The 16,428-nt window shown below is 41.8% G+C and overlaps 1 protein-coding gene across 1 annotated transcript in view; it reads left to right on the forward strand.

Annotated features, from left to right (window-relative positions):
- The first annotated feature begins 2,360 nt into the window (after window positions 1-2,360).
- Window positions 2,361-16,428, forward strand: part of dlst (dihydrolipoamide S-succinyltransferase) — a 68,865-nt gene continuing 54,797 nt past the window's right edge. Inside the window, exons 1-3 of the mRNA XM_068038669.1 lie at window positions 2,361-2,375; window positions 2,515-2,660; window positions 15,163-15,196. Of these exons, the coding sequence (XP_067894770.1) occupies window positions 2,586-2,660; window positions 15,163-15,196 (109 nt within the window). The 5' untranslated portion in view covers window positions 2,361-2,375; window positions 2,515-2,585. The remainder of the gene's footprint in view (window positions 2,376-2,514; window positions 2,661-15,162; window positions 15,197-16,428) is intronic.

The raw sequence follows: 16,428 nt of genomic DNA on the forward strand, positions 1-16,428 counted from the left end.
CATACTGCAGTAGGGACTCAGTGATAGAGAAAGGATCAAGAACGAGAGGGCACAGATTTAAAGTATTTGGTAAGAGAAGCAAAAGTGACACGAGGAACAGTTTTTCACGCAAAGTAGTTAAGGTCTGGAATGCACTGCCTGAGCATGTGGTGGAGTCAGGTTCAATTGAAGCATTCAAAAGGGAATCAGTCAGTTATATAAAAAGTTATATGTAGGGTTACGGGGAGAAGGCGGGGGAATGGAACTGAGTGAATTGCTCTTTCAGAGAGCCAGTGCGGACACGATGGGCCGAATCACCTCCTTCTGCATTGTAACGATTCTGTGAAGAGGGAATGGGGGGTGGGGGGGGGGGGGGGGGGGGTGCAGGGGAACAGGTTGGTGGAGAAGAATAAATAATCCAGAGGTTCTTCTGTATTCTATTTCTAAGAATTCCGATTTTAAAGAGATTTTTGATAAATGAATATTTCCAAATAAATAAAAAAACTTCTATCCAAACTGACCATAGTTCTGATGTTGCAGTTAACCCCAGATTTACGGACATATTCTGCAGTGCAGGTTGTAATTTGCATCTTGATCAGCATCCAATTGTTCATTTCAAATTACACGAAGAAATATAGCACACAATATAATAAATACTTATGCACATGTGTTTATTAGACTATTAGAGAAATACTTTAAAATACAAACCATAATATCTTCTCCACGCGCACTATCTTTACATTAAGGATTTAGTTTTATTCCTGACACTCGAATATTTAACTCGGAATTCGTAGTGTTTGAATACGCTGTCATTCTATCCGGCTTGAGTTTTATTCAGAAGTCTATCTCGAATATTATCGAAACTACTCTGAATCCGTTTGTAAAGTGTAAGAGGCATCTCGAATCCTAAGCAAGCAACAGTTTGTGGCTCGTCACATCAGCAAATTAAAACCTGTAACAACCAAAAGAGTTTTTACACAGGTTTATATAGCCCGTTTAACCGGCGCCTTCCTGTCCTAACCCATTACTGTTATATCGGTCCCATGAGAGAATTATTACCGCCTTAAAATACCATCTGGATGACAATTGGAAACGATTTCGTTCAATAGAAAGCTCCAAAGGTACATTTTTGCATCAGATAGCTATAGCCTCACAAATAAATACAATTAAAATGATTTCAATAATTCTAGGGTTGTGCGTTTACTATATCCTGCAACCGGACACCTTCTCCAGTCCAAATGTGAAGCGGAGAGCACTTTAAATGAAATCTACTGCCACAAAAATTTGCAAAAAAAAAAATCCAGATCGGTTCGGGCCAAGAATGTTAACTTGTTTTTTCCCCATTGCCAATTTTAATCATCTGCAGTTTTTTTTTAAGGAAAATCAGTATTGAATTAAATACCGTCGCACAGTCTGTATATACTGTATATAACAAACAACTTTGAGAATTATTTGCTAGCGACATTTGGTATGATATCTGTACCAAAGAACTTTTACTCGCAACAGTAATTTAAAAATATTAGAAATCTCAACAACGTTGTTTGCTCCCAAGGATAATCTGACTTTTTAAACTATTCGAAACGATATGGTGCACCAGCTGAATTTATCCTTTCGCCAAGAGGGAAACGAATGTTGGATAACATCTATGTAATTATTATAAAGAACAAGTGCATCAAGATATCTTCATAATCGTTAACATAGAAATACAGTAAATAAAGGCCTCTGAAAGTATTTTGTTTACACGGTATTAAAAATAAGGCGAGAATCTCACAGTCATTCTGCCCCACACACCCAATCTTGCCAGATCTACTGTATCATTCTGATTAAAGAGACATACGAGACGGTTTTTTTTAGGAAAACTACAACTGCACTTTCTGTTAACTAGCAAAAGAAATATTTAAAAAAACAATAATGAATATTATATGTTGGTAATGATAATGATGGCAACAACTCACACTACTTTGCAGCTCTCCTTTTTGGATACACACTATCACCAAGCACCTGCGAGCGCTGGTTACACCTGTCGTCACTCATCCTCAGACCTTAAAAGGATAAAAGGGGGCGGGTACACCTCAAGCCAATCCAATCCGAGTGAACCCGCTGGTATGCAAATTAAGACCGACTGGCACAAACCACTAACGTTAGGAGGAATAAATTTCCAAAAGTTAAAATCTGTACGATGTTGCAGTATGATTAATAAACACCCAATTATGTTTAAAAGACACATTTATCTTTGCACTTTAAGAAGGTTTTTGCCCACTTGTTGCAGCCAAGGTGTAGAAATTGTTATTTTACGTTTCAGTCTTTTCAAACTCTTATTTAATATAGGTCCACTTTAAGTGTGAAAATTCGTACAGTCCAGAGGCAGACTGGGCCAAACCATTCTTCCAAAATAGGTGAAGCATTACTGTTCTATCAAATACACACTTACAGCAATGTACTGTATTCATATGCTTTCCTGGGTTGAAGTGTCACGCACCGTTGAAGCGAGCTTGTCTTTACTTTCCTGACATCATTCCCCCTACTTCCCCCCAGGCTGTGGCGTATTGGTGTGTTCCAGCCGGTTTCCGGTCTCAGGTTCGGTCGGCTCAAGCGTCCGCGTCGCCATGTTCGCCCGCTCCCGGTGCTTGGCTCTGAGCCTCAGCCGCTTTGCCGTGACCCGCAACCCCGGGGGCTTGCAGGTAAGGGAGCCTGGAGGGCCGGTGGGTGAGTGTAGGGGAGACAGGGAGTCCCTTGCGGAGAGAGGGGGAGGAGAAGGCCTGAGGCCTTTGGCCAAGGACAAGCTGTCACCCCGAGCAACAGAGCGGAGGGAGGCACCCTTACCCCGATGTGTGTCAGCGCTGCTTTGCTCTGGGGGACTGAGCCCGGCAACAGCTCCCTTTCTGTTAAATTATCCGTAAAAACGCCGCTGGCCATTCCTTATAATTGTTCATTGCTTATTTTACTCCCTTTACTCATCGAACTAAAAATCCGTTTAATAGTCTAGCGATTGGAGTCAGAAACTCCCATTATAAATTGCTGCCAGGTCCACTGGTCCTCACTGGCTTTCCATGGAGGTCATCTTTCTAACCCACTCAACTCTCCCGGAAGTTACAATAAAGATGTTTGTATTTGCGAGTAGTTCTGAGGATAAATACTTCAAGTAGTCAGATACTGAGGGGCGAGGTGCTCAGTGGGATTTATTTGTACATTGTTCTAGCAAATAACTAACAGACCGCGTGGGTCGAATGATGTGTCTCTATTTCCAGTAAAACAAATTGTTGGTCAAGTTTTCATTTTCAATTTGGCTCATTTGCTGAAATAAAGTACTTGAGGGAACACAGGGATTTTAAGTGGCTGGCCTTTGATCTCGCCTTTTGTTTCAAATCATTGAGAATTAATAGAACTGGTTAAAGGACATCAGTTTTTTTAATGTGAGGCAGATGTGCTAATTATGATGGATGTTGCTTCCTTGCATATCAAAATCATTTATTTGGAAATGAAATATGTCAAAGTGTGGTTGTAACATATGGGGGATAGATCTAATCTAAAATTCTAATCCCAAAAGTTATGTTGAACTTGTATAAGACACTAGTTCGGCCTCAACTGGAGTATTGTGTCCAGTTCTGGGCACTGCAATTTAGGAAAGACGTGAGGGCATTGGAGAGAGTACAGAAAAGATTCACAAGAATGGTTCCAGGGATGACAAACTTCAGTTATGAAGATAGATTGGAGAAGTTAGGACTGTTTCTCTTGGAGAAGAGAAGGCTGAGAGGTGATTTGATAGAGGTATTCAAAATCTTGAGGGGTCTGGACAGAGTAGATAGAGGGAAACTGTCCCCACTTGTGAAATGATCGAGGATGAGAGGGCACAGATTTAAAGTATGGTAAGAGAAACAAAAGTGACATGAGGAAAAACTTTTTCATGAGTGGTTAAGGTCTGGAATGCGCTGCCTGAGAACATGGTGGAGGCAGGTTGAATTGAAGCATTCAAAAGGGAATTAGTTATATGAAAAGGAAGAATGTGTAGGGTTATGGGGAGAAGGCAGGGGAATGGAACTGAGTGAATTGCTCTTTCAGAGAGTCAGTGCGGACATGATGGGCCGAATGGCCTCCTGCACTGAAACGATTCTGTGATTCAAAATAAGGGTCGGAAAATACGCTAATTCAAATTCAAGAAAAAGTGCGAGTTGGCGAAAAATTATTTATAGACTAGCTATTGATGTGAAACTACTTTAATTTTTTTCATTAGTGACTTACTTTTTGTGCTTCATACCGTTGATGTTGCAAATGATGTGACCTGCTGAACTTCTACCAATGTCGCTCTGAAATTTTCTCTGGGATATGTTTGCAAATTAGATTTGGAACTGACTTTATTTCTTTGCCTATTTGTATAATTCTATGATAGGATTTACCAGAGGGTAGACTATGTCAGCACAACTGAGATAATGAGCTGTGTTTCAAGAATTGTGGGAAGAATATATGTGGCTCTAATATACTAAGTGCGAATACATAGCTGATAGCTCAAGCTCTGGAAGGTGAGTTGGTTATACCATTCACTTCCTTTCTTGAATTGATTAGGTATGGAGCAATCCAGTGCTTTTCTGACACTAATTGGTGTAGCCAATATCCATGTAGAGTCAGTCATTTATGGCACAAAGAGGCCATTCAGCCCATTGAGTCCATGCCAGCTCTCTACGGAGCTATTCAGTTGGTCCCACTTGCCCACTCGATCCGTGTAGCCCTGCAAGTCTGTTTCCTTCAAGGGCCATCCAGTTTCCTTTTGAAGTCATTGGTTGTTTCGGCTTCCACTACCCTTGTGGGCAGCGAGTTCCAGGTATTACCACACTCCTTGTAAAAAAAAAAAGTTCTCCCTCATATTCCCCCTGTATCTCTTGCCCAGAACCTTCAATCAGTGTCCCCTGTACCATGAGTTAATGGAAACAGTTTTTCCTTTTCTAACTTATCTAAGCCTGTCATAATCTTGTACATTTCTATTTAATCTCCCCTCAATCTCCTTTGTTCTAAGGAGAACAGCTCCAGTTTTTCCAACCTAACCTTGTAGCTAAAATCCCCCACCCTGGAACCATTCTGGTAAATCTTCTCTGTACCCTCTCAAGGACCCTAACATCCTTCCTAAAGTAGTGCCCCCAGAACTGGATGTAATACTCCAGTTGGGGTCTAACCAGAGCTTTATATATACTTTTTGTTAGTATCGCACAGGTAAATTACTAAACTGTTTATGGGCCGTCAGCAGCTGACAATGTAGAGGAGTGCTTTTGTTAACACTTTCAAGGCATTTATTTTTGATACTGATGCACCTAAGAGTTATTACAGACATTAGTGGTACTGAACAATATAAATTATTTTTAAACTGTTTGGTTATGTTGTTCTATGGTTGAGAGGTTAGTGAGTAAAACTGCCCAAGTAGTAACGCATGCCATTTTCCTTTCAGTGAGTTCTATTGTGAATGATGAACTGATGAGTGAAGAATGCCGTTGTGTTTATTCATAATGTAAATGGTTGTGAAAATCAGCCTTCACATGTTGTTAGATCTTTGTTCAAGTAGTTTAATGTAACATGCTCTAGTTGAAGTTCATTTAGACATACAGGTTTTATAGAAAGCAACAGAAATTTAGAAGTTCTGTGCTGTGCACTACAAGGAAATCTGGTTTAAAAGTTACGCTGGAGTCTTTAAAAAATTGGGGTAGGGTGGGGATGAAGTGGTGGTCTCTGAAGGTAATTATGACATAGATGATGGTAGGTGAGAGGAAAATACAAGTAGTCTCTAAGTTCAGATTTGGGCCATTTGTTTGGAAGTAGTTTTGTAAGCCACATTTTGAGGGAACACATCTTCAACTAAATCAAATGGAAAATCTGAAATGATCACTGTCGGTTAAGCTCAATATGAAGTAAAACGGAAGACTTGCATTTATATTACATATTTCACAACTGTAGGTCATCTCAGAGTGCTCCACAGCTAACTCATTACTTATTGAAGTGTAGTCACTGCTGGAAATGTGGCAGCCAATTTACGCACAAGGTCCAACAAATAGCAATGAGCTAAATGACCAGATTTTTTGTGATGGTGGAGGGATAAATGTTGGCCAGATCACCAGGAGAACTCTCTTTACTCTTTAGAAAGTATCGTGGGACCTTGAGTCAGTTTAATGCCTCATCTGGAAGTGACTGACTAAAGGGCGCTTTTCTCCATATCTAGAGTTTTTTTTAACCATTACTACTTCTGTAGTTATGGTCGGTCTATCTTTTAACAGCAGCAGAATTGCAGACCCACATAAATGATTGTTATGTGCCATTAAAGTTAAACAGTGTATTTTTTTCACTCATTATTTTCTTCATTTAGAAGTTACTTGGGGTCAAATTTTGGGCCAGATTTGATTGACAGGGAATCCCCTGTGATGCTTTACTAATCTAATTTCAGGGAGTCAAGAAAAAAGGAGTACTGTATCTTTAACCCTCTCCCATTCAGAATGCTGGGATGAAGATCCCTATATGTTTCTAAGGAAGTGGGTATCAGCACATCAGTGTTACCTGTTTGGGTTAACTTTCGTTCAAGGTTATGGTAAGCAGCGCTAGTTGCAGTGGTTAGTTGAAAAATGTAACTGACCATGAAAAACACGAAAGGTACTGTCAAGGTAATAGATGTATTTATATCATTAGCAAATATTTAAGTTTTCCGATTTGTCGGTTGATATTTCTTATTGGTCTACTAGACAGCTGAAGGCATGACCACTAATTGTGGGGTGAAGGGGATGAGGAGGAATGCACAGCAGGCAAGCATTGGCCGAATGTAGAGTTCAGGGAGGGTCATGGGACTGGAGGAGATTATGGAGGTGGGGTGGATGGGGCCCTGAAGAGAAATCAAAATGAGAATTTTAATTTTGAAGCATTGGAGATGAATGTCCAGTGAGATACTATCGTAGAATTAGGTATTGGGCTGTTCAGTCACACTCCAAAGGCAAAGACCCACACACTGCTTATGGGTGTGACTGCCACTGCTGTACCTGAGAATATGTAGGGCGACACCCTAAAATTGTAACAGAGGCACCATTTCCTTTTCTACAGCATTGAAATCATGTTGGTTGTTTTGACGCTGATTCACAAGGACAATTGGTGTATTGGGTATTTAGATGTTGCCCTCCTTTTTATACTTTTTGATGATTTCTAGTACACAAGTAATATTCTAAAATGCAAGCTAGTTATTGAATTTTTACTATTTCTGCCCATTTCACAAGTAGAATTGTGACATACATATAGTTGTGGGAATCGGGGAGGGGAAAAACATGGTTCAACTGATCATTGTTGTGGCATGCTACTTGGAAATTGGCCAAATATGGCATTACTTGTTTTCTACTATGATATATTCCTTTACCCTAAATTACTTTATACCTCTGCAGCTTTTAATGTTTGAGAACACAGCATGTTGCTATGCTACTGTTCACTGCAATTTCCTCTGGCTCAGACAAAGTATAAAACAATTAAAGGCAATAATTAAATTTCAAAAATAATGAATTAATATTTCAGGGGAATGCTATTTTTCACCCCTTCCAAAAATGAAAGCCATGCAACATTCTTTGACAGTTCAGGTTGGATACTTGCTCCAAGTTCTGTTCCAGCGTTGGTTGTGAATTGGAGTCTAAGTTGTGTGGGGGTGACTCTGAGAGAACGTGTCCTCTGAATCTCTCTAACCTGATATAGAAGTACCAATTTCCTTCTTGGCTCCAGATGCCAAAATTGAGAACAGAAACTTGCTATGTTTGGAGTTATATCTGAAGCCCAAGCTGCATACACTTGTGATTGCTGGTATTTTGGATATTTGTGTTCAGTGTTGAGCAACAGCAATAACAATTTTATTTTATATAGTACCATTGATGTAAAAATAAATATGGATGTACTTTACAGAGGGGGAGATGGAATGACTGGCAAGTTGTAGTGGGTGAGTTTGTTGAGAGGACAGTACTTAGTTGAAAAGATTGATTTTGAGAAGGTTTTTAAAGGTGGAGAGAGTAGTAGTGAGGTTTTCATGGAGGACTTTGAAGGCTCTAATCAGTAGTGCAGCCGAGTGAGGATAATGCACAGGAGGCTCGAGTCAGGTGTGAAGGAGATGGTTGCAGATGTGTGTAGTGTGGCCAAGAAATGATTTGAAGGTGAGGAAGAGGATTTACAGTTCATTACATTGAGGACAGTGTACGTCAGTGAGGATGGTGCTGAGGGGAAAATGGAACTTATGGAAGAAGGGAGGTTGGCAAAGAGGGCACTAGAGAAATTGAGTCTAAAATGAACTGTGTGGTGAGCAGAGCTGGAGCCAGTTGATGGAAGTATAGGCTTTGAAGTTCAATTTCGATTGAACAGGGCATTGAGGCTTTGCACAGCCTGGGTGAGTAGCTAGGAAGACAGGCTGAAAATGATGGCATCCATCTTCAGGTTCAGTTGGAGGAAATTTTCATATGCCTATGATTTTAAAACCAGGGAGACAATCTAACTGCATAGAAGTGGTTGTGGGATTGAGGGAAGAGGTAAAGCTGGTGTCATCAGTGAACGAAAGAAGCTGAACCGTGCCTGTGAATCACCTCAGCTCCAGGACGTCACTGCAGGAATTCCTCAGGGTAGCGTCCTACGCCCAACCATCTTCAGCTGCTTCATCAATGACCTTCCTTCAATCATAAGTAGGGATGTTCACTGTGCAATGTTCAGCACCGTTCGCGACTCCTCAGATACTGAAGCAGTCTGTGTAAACATGCAGTAAGACCTGGACAATATCCAGGCTTGGGCTGATAAGTAGCAAGTAACATTTGCACCACACAAGTGCCAGGTAATGACCATCTCCCATTGAAATTCAATGGCGTTACGATCGCTGAATCTCCCACTATCAACATCCTAGGGGATACCGTTGACCAGAAGCTGAACTGGAGTTGCTATATAAATACTGTGGCTACAAGAACAGGTCAGAGGCTAAGAATCCTGTGGCGAGTAACTCACCTGCTGGCTCCCCAAAGCCTGTCCACCATCTACAAGGCACAAGTCAGGAGTGTGATGGAATACGCTCCACTTGCCTGGATGGGTGCAGCTCCAATAACACTCAAGAAGCTTAACACCTTCAGGGACAAAGCAGCTCATTTGATTGGCACCCCATCCATAAACATTCACTCCCTCCACCACCGATGCACAGTGGCAGCAGTGTGTACCATCTACAAGATGCACTGCAGCAATGCACCAAGGCTCCTTAAACAGCACCTTCCAAACCTGCGACCTCTACCAACTAGAAGGACAAAGGCAGCAAATGCATGGGAACACCACCACCTGCAAGTTCCCCTCCAAGTCACACCACCCTGACTTGGAACTATATCGCCGTTCCTTCACTGTCGCTGGGTCAAAATCCTGGAACTCCATTCCTAACTGCACTGTGGGTGTACCTACCTCACATGGACTGTGGCAGCTCACCACCACCTCCTCAAGGGCAATTAAGGATGGGCAATAAATGCTGGCCTAGCCAGCGACACCCACATCCCATGAATGAATAAAAAAAACAATTCCAATTGGGAGCTTCCCATATTTCGATGGATTTATTTATTTGTAGTTCAATAATATAAAATTGAAGTATTATCTAAAACTAAAGACTAAATGTATGACTTGAAAATGAGATCTGAATTATACCTGTATGTCCTGGCCCAATTATTACCTGCACTTTAACGCTCCTCACCTGAAGACCACACTTTTTCTTGATTCACCATGTCCAATGCAATGGGAGATTGATTTGTAGTCATAATTGATTTGGGTATAAGGATCAAGGTAAGTCTATCAATTTGCAAAATAAGAGCATGGCAAACTGGGGGAAAATGCAAGAGATTGTAAAGAACAATTTAAGGTAGTGGGTAGATATGTGGCAAATGCAAATCATTGTCGATAAGCTTTCTCAGTATTGAATATATATACAAGCAAATGATGATGGTGCTAAGTATTGACAAGGGCACAGTTGCTGTATTGCGTGTAGTTTTGAGGACCCCATTATAGAGGCATATTAGAAAATAGAGCCATGAAAAGAAAGGATCATTGCTAGGTTAAGACCAAGGATAAAAGGATATGGTTATCTTGAGAGACTTTATATTTAAAAACAAAATAGGCTTGTATTCAGAGAAGGTCAAGAGAGAACTAATAGGGTTCAAAATTACAAAATATTTGAGCAGGTAACTGCAAAAGATGATTTCCACTGATCATGAATTGGTAATGAGCGCAAGTTCAAGATTAATGATACAAGCAAAGAGAAGAGAAAGAAAAAGACTTGTTTTTATTTATATAGCGCTTTTAACGACCACTGGGCATCTCAAAGTGCTTTATAGCTGATGAATTATTTTTGAAGTGTAGTCACTGTTGTAATGTAGGATACATAGCAGCCAATTAGCCAACTCCCACAAACAGCAATATGCTAATGACCAGATAATCTGTTTTTGTGATGTTGATTGAGGAGTAAATATTGGCTAGGACATCAGGGATAACTTCCCTGCTCCTCTTCAAAATAGTGCCATGGGATCTTTTACATCCATCTGAGCAGACAGATCGGGCCTCGGCTTAACGTCTCATCTGAAAGACAGTGCAGCACTCCCTCATTTTTGTACTCAAACCCTGGAGTGGGAATTGAAACCGGAACCTTGAGTCAGAGGTGAGAGTGCTACCAACTGAGCCACAGCTGATACTCGAGGTTAGGAAAAAAGAAATGCTTTATTTATATAGCACCTTTTGCGACCTCAGGATGTGCTAAAGCGCTTTATAGCTAATGAAGTACTTTGAAACAAAGCAAAATACTGCAGATGCCAGCAATCTGAAATAGAAACAGAAAATGCTGGAAATACTCAGCAGATCTGGGAGCATGTTTCAAGTCGATGACCTTTCATCAGAAGTAATTTGGAAATTTTGTCACTGTACGAAAATTACTTTAGTGCAAAAAGTATACTAGGGTATGTAATGAATTACCACAAGCGGCTATTGAAGCTGAATCAGTTGTGACTTTGACAATGAAATAAGCACTTGAAAAAAGATATGAAGGAATACAACAAAATTTGGCAAATGAGATCAAAGAACAAAGAAAATTACAGCACAGGAACAGGCCCTTCGGCCCTCCAAGCCTGCGCCGATCCAGATCCTCTATCTAAACATGTCGCCTATTTTCTAAGGGTCTGTATCTCTTTGCTTCCTGCCCATTCATGTATCTGTCTAGATATATCTTAAAAGACACTATCGTGCCCGCGTCTACCACCTCCGCTGGCAACGCGTTCCAGGCACCCACCACCCTCTGCGTAAAGAACTTTCCACGCATATCCCTCCTAAACTTTTCCCCTCTCACTTTGAACTCGTGACCCCTAGTAATTGAATCCCCCACTCTGGGGGGAAAAAGCTTCTTGCTATCCACCCTGTCTATACCTCTCATGATTTTGTACACCTCAATCAGGTCCCCCCCTCAACCTCCGTCTTTCTAATGAAAATAATCCTAATCTGCTCAACCTCTCTTCATAGCTAGCGCCCTCCATACCAGGCAACATCCTGGTGAACCTCCTCTGCAGCCTCTCCAAAGCATCCACATCCTTTTGGTAATGTGGCGACCAGAACTGCACGCAGTATTCCAAATGTGTCCGAACCAAAGTCTTATACAACTGTAACATGACCTGCCAACCCTTGTACTGAATACCCCATCCGATTGAAGGAAAGCATGCCGTATGCCTTCTTGACCACTCTATTGACCTGCGTTGCCACCTTCAGGGAACAATGGACCTGAACACCCAAGTCTCTCTGTACAATAATTTTCCCCAGGACTTTTCCATTTACTGTATAATTCACTCTTGAATTGGATCTTCCAAAATGCATCACCTCGCATTTGCCCTGATTGAACTCCATCTGCCATTTTTCTGCCCAACTCTCCAATCTATCTATATTCTGCTGTATTCTCTGACAGTCCCCTTCACTATCTGCTACTCCACCAATCTTAGTGTCGTCTGCAAACTTGCTAATCAGACCACCTATACATTCCTCCAAATCATTTATGTATATCACAAACAACAGTGGTCCCAGCACGGATCCCTGTGGAACACCACTGGTCACACGTCTCCATTTTGAGAAACTCCCTTCCACTACTACTCTCTGTCTCCTGTTGCCCAGCCAGTTCTTTATCCATCTAGCTAGTACACCCTGGACCCCATGCGACTTCACTTTCTCCATCAGCCTACCATGGGGAACCTTATCAAACGCCTTACTGAAGTCCATGTATATGACATCTATAGCCCTTCCCTCATCAATCTACTTTGTCACTTCCTCAAAGAATTCTATTAAGTTGGTAAGACATGACCTTCCCTGCACAAAACCATGTTGCCTATCACTGATAAGCCCATTTTCTTCCAAATGGGAATAGATCCTATCCCTCAGTATCTTCTCCAGCAGCTTCCCTACCACTGACGTCAGGCTCACCGGTCTATAATTACCTGGATTATCCCTGCTACCCTTCTTAAACAAGGGGACAACATTAGCAATTCTCCAGTCCTCCGGGACCTCACCCGTGTTTAAGGATGCTGCAAAGATATCTGTTAAGGCCCCAGCTATTTCCCCTCTCGTTTCCCACAGTAACCTGGGATAGATCCCATCCGGACCTGGGGACTTGTCCACCTTAATGCCTTTTAGAATACCCAACACTTCCTCCCTCCTTATGCTGACTTGACCTAGAGTAATAAAACATCTGTCCCTAACCTCAACATCCGTCATGTCCCTCTCCTCGGTGAATACTGATGCAAAGTACTCGTTTAGAATCTCACCCATTTTCTCTGTCTCCACGCATAACTTTCCTCCTTTGTCCTTGAGTGGGCCAATCCTTTCTCTAGTTACCCTCTTGCTCCTTATATATGAATAAAAGGCTTTGGGATTTTCCTTAACCCTGTTTGCTAAAGATATTTCATGACCCCTTTTCGCCCTCTTAATTCCTCGTTTCAGATTGGTCCTACATTCCCGATATTCTTTCAAAGCTTCGTCTTTCTTCAGCCTCCTAGACCTTATGTATGCTTCCTTTTTCCTCTTAGCTAGTCTCACAATTTCACCTGCCATCCATGGTTCCCTAATCTTGCCATTTCTATCCCTCATTTTCACAGGAACATGTCTCTCCTGCACGCTAATCAACCTCTCTTTAAAAGCCTCCCACATATCAAATGTGGATTTACCTTCAAACAGCTGCTCCCAATCTACATTCCCCAGCGCCTGCCGAATTTTGGTATAGTTGGCCTTCCCCCAATTTAGCACTCTTCCTTTGGGACCACTCTCGTCTTTGTCCATGAGTATTCTAAAACTTACGGAATTGTGATCACTATTCCCAAAGTAGTCCCCTACTGAAACTTCAACCACCTGGCCGGGCTCATTCCCCAACACCAGGTCCAGTATGGCCCCTTCCCGAGTTGGACTATTTACATACTGCTCGAGAAAACCCTCCTGGATGCTCCTTACAAATTCTGCTCCATCTGGACATCTAACACTGTGAATCCCAGTCAATGTTGGGAAAATTAAAATCTCCTATCACCACCACCCTGTTGCTCCTACATCTTTCCATAATCTGTTTACATATTTGTACCTCTATCTCACGCTCGCTGTTGGGAGGCCTGTAGTACAGCCCCAACATTGTTACCGCACCCTTCCTATTTCTGAGTTCTGCCCATATTGCCTCACTGCTCGAGTCCTCCATAATGCCCTCCTTCAGCACAGCTGTGATATCCTCTTTGACCAGTACTGCAACTCCTCCACCCCTTTTACCTCCCTCTCTATCCCGCCTGAAGCATCGATATCCTGGGATATTTAGTTGCCAATCATGCCCTTCCCTCAACCAAGTCTCAGTAATAGCAATAACATCATACTCCCAACTACTAATCCAGGCCCTAAGTTCATCTGCCTTACCTACTACACTTCTTGAATTAAAACAAATGCACCTCAGACCACCAGTCCCTTTGCGTTCATCATCTGCTCCCTGTCTACTCTTTTCCTTAGTCATGCTGACCTCATTATCTAGTTCCTTACAGGCTTTAGTTACTACCTCCTTACTGTCCAGTGACCTCCTCATTTGGTTCCCATCCCCCTGCTACATTAGTTTAAACCCTCCCCAACAGCGTTAGCAAAAGCACCCCCAAGGACATTGGTTCCAGTCCGGCCCAGGTGTAGACCATCCAATTTCTAATAGTCCCACCTCCCCCAGAACCGGTCCCAATGTCCCAAAAATCTAAACCCCTCCCTCCTGCACCATCTCTCAAGCCACGCATTCATCCTGACTATTCTTTCATTTCTACTCTGACTATCACGTGGCACTGGTAGCAATCCTGAGATTACTACCTCTGAGGTCCTACTTTTTAACTTGGCTCCTAACTCCCTAAATTCTGCTTGTAGGACCTCATCCCATTTTTTACCTATATCATTGGTGCCTATGTGCACAACGACAACTGGCTGTTTACCCTCCCCTTTCAGAATGTTCTGCAGCCGATCTGAGACATCCCTGACCCGTGCACCTGGGAGGCAACATACCATTCGGGAGTCTCGTTTTCGACCACAGAACCGCCTATCTACTCCCCCTACAATCGAATCCCCGATAACTATAGCCCTTCCACTCGTTTTCCTGCCCTTCCGAACAGCAGAGCCAGCCACGGTGCCATGAACCTGGCTACTGCTGCTAGAGTAGCTACTTCTAATGCAGAGGTATAATAAGTTGTCTCATTTCCTACACTGAAATTTGTTTGATTCTGTAACTGTACTCATTTCAAGAGGGACAGGTCAAGGGATAAGGCCATGCTCGATGGAGAAGTACAACAATATTTTCAAAAATTATAATGTATCTACAAAAGTGGAAAGTAACTTTTCTGTAGACAATTGGAAATTTCACTGACAGTCCAGCAGTAACTTAGCTGTTGTATGCAAAGGTAATCATTCTGGCCATTGTTGTGCAGATTACACTTTGTATACACAATCATTTATTCCAATGATTAATGAGCATGATGCACAGAAGATGGATAAAAATTAATGTAAAATTTCAGCCTTGTATATTGCAAGATATAATTTGGTGTAATTAGTGAGCTGCAGTGACATTTGTTAGTTTCATGATTTGGATAGCCACTTATGAAAAGGTTCTATTCTGGGAATAAAATGTTTTCTCTTTCCATTCTTCCCTCTCTGCAGGGTAATGGCTCACAAGGCTGCAGAGGACTCTCTGGTGAGTTTATGTTCCTGGATAGAAGTTGTCTGCGTCTGTAGTTAGTTGGTATTCCTTTATGGCTTGTGCTGATTCTTCAACCACAAAAGTTTACTATCTGTGGTCATAGAGTTATACAGCACAGAAACAGGCCCTTCGGCCCATCATGTCTGTGCTGGCCACCAAGCACCTATCTATTCTAATACCATTTTTCTGCACTTGGCCCATAGCCTTTTATGCTGTGGCGTTTCAAGTGCTCATCCAAATACTTCTTAAATGTTCAGTGTGTTCCAGATTCCAACGATCCTCTGTTTCTTCTCTCCCAAATGAGTTTCAATCTGGTTCCTGCTCTGCTTGCTCTCATGTATCCTGCACCAGTAATTATAATAAACTGACCTTCAAGATAGAAAGGTTTTTTTTAAAATTAGTATTTTGTACTTCTAGAAAAGTTGTAAATTAAAGGGAAAAAAAAGTGTGAGGTTACTTTTTACTTAAGGTGCTTTACTGAACAGCCTGTTCTGAAGGTGCAATGTAGCCAACCAGCAGTATGTTTGCACAGGGTTGTGCAGTTTAATATAGCTTTTAAGCTGGCTCAAAGTTGCAGTTTTTATTGCATTTAATGGAGGTCATCTGGGATGCTAGCCATCAACATCACTGAGTGGACTAATGGGGCTCATCAGAAAATCTTGGCTACTTTCTCAGAAGCAGGCTTTGTTTTTAAAAAGCTCTGAAAATGGCTAAGGTGTCTTATTGACAGTAAGAACTAACATGAATTCTTTGTGAGGAGAGTTAAGCATACCAGCTCATCTACACAGTTCCTACAAACCAGAAAGCTAGAAAATAGACAGGTGTCACAGACTTGTGTTATTTTTCTCCTCGGTTTAAAACAGTGTGCCTTTTTAAGACTCTGTTTAAAACAGTGCACCTTTAAGACGGGGGCAGAAATTTTGGATTTTCTGAGACAGTATGCCAGCTGCACTTGTTACCCTAGGCCACAGCAAGACAAAGGGGTCACATGGTATAATATTTTGATTTGACTGTGTAAAACTGGCAAAAAAATGGGTCTGAACCAGACCCACCAGCGAAGCATACTGAAGAGAAAAGAGCTGTCCATTCTCTGTCAGCAGAAATTCTACAAGGAGCTACAGGCTGAATTAATTGCCTAAAGAGGAAGTAACCCTTTTAAGAGTCCATTTGGTATTGCTAAAGGAACTTTTGATGTCTGCTGCAAACCGAGTTTGAATGCCCATCAA

The sequence above is a fragment of the Heterodontus francisci genome, chromosome 9 (genome assembly GCF_036365525.1).
Source record: "Heterodontus francisci isolate sHetFra1 chromosome 9, sHetFra1.hap1, whole genome shotgun sequence".
Classification (NCBI taxonomy): domain Eukaryota; kingdom Metazoa; phylum Chordata; class Chondrichthyes; order Heterodontiformes; family Heterodontidae; genus Heterodontus; species Heterodontus francisci.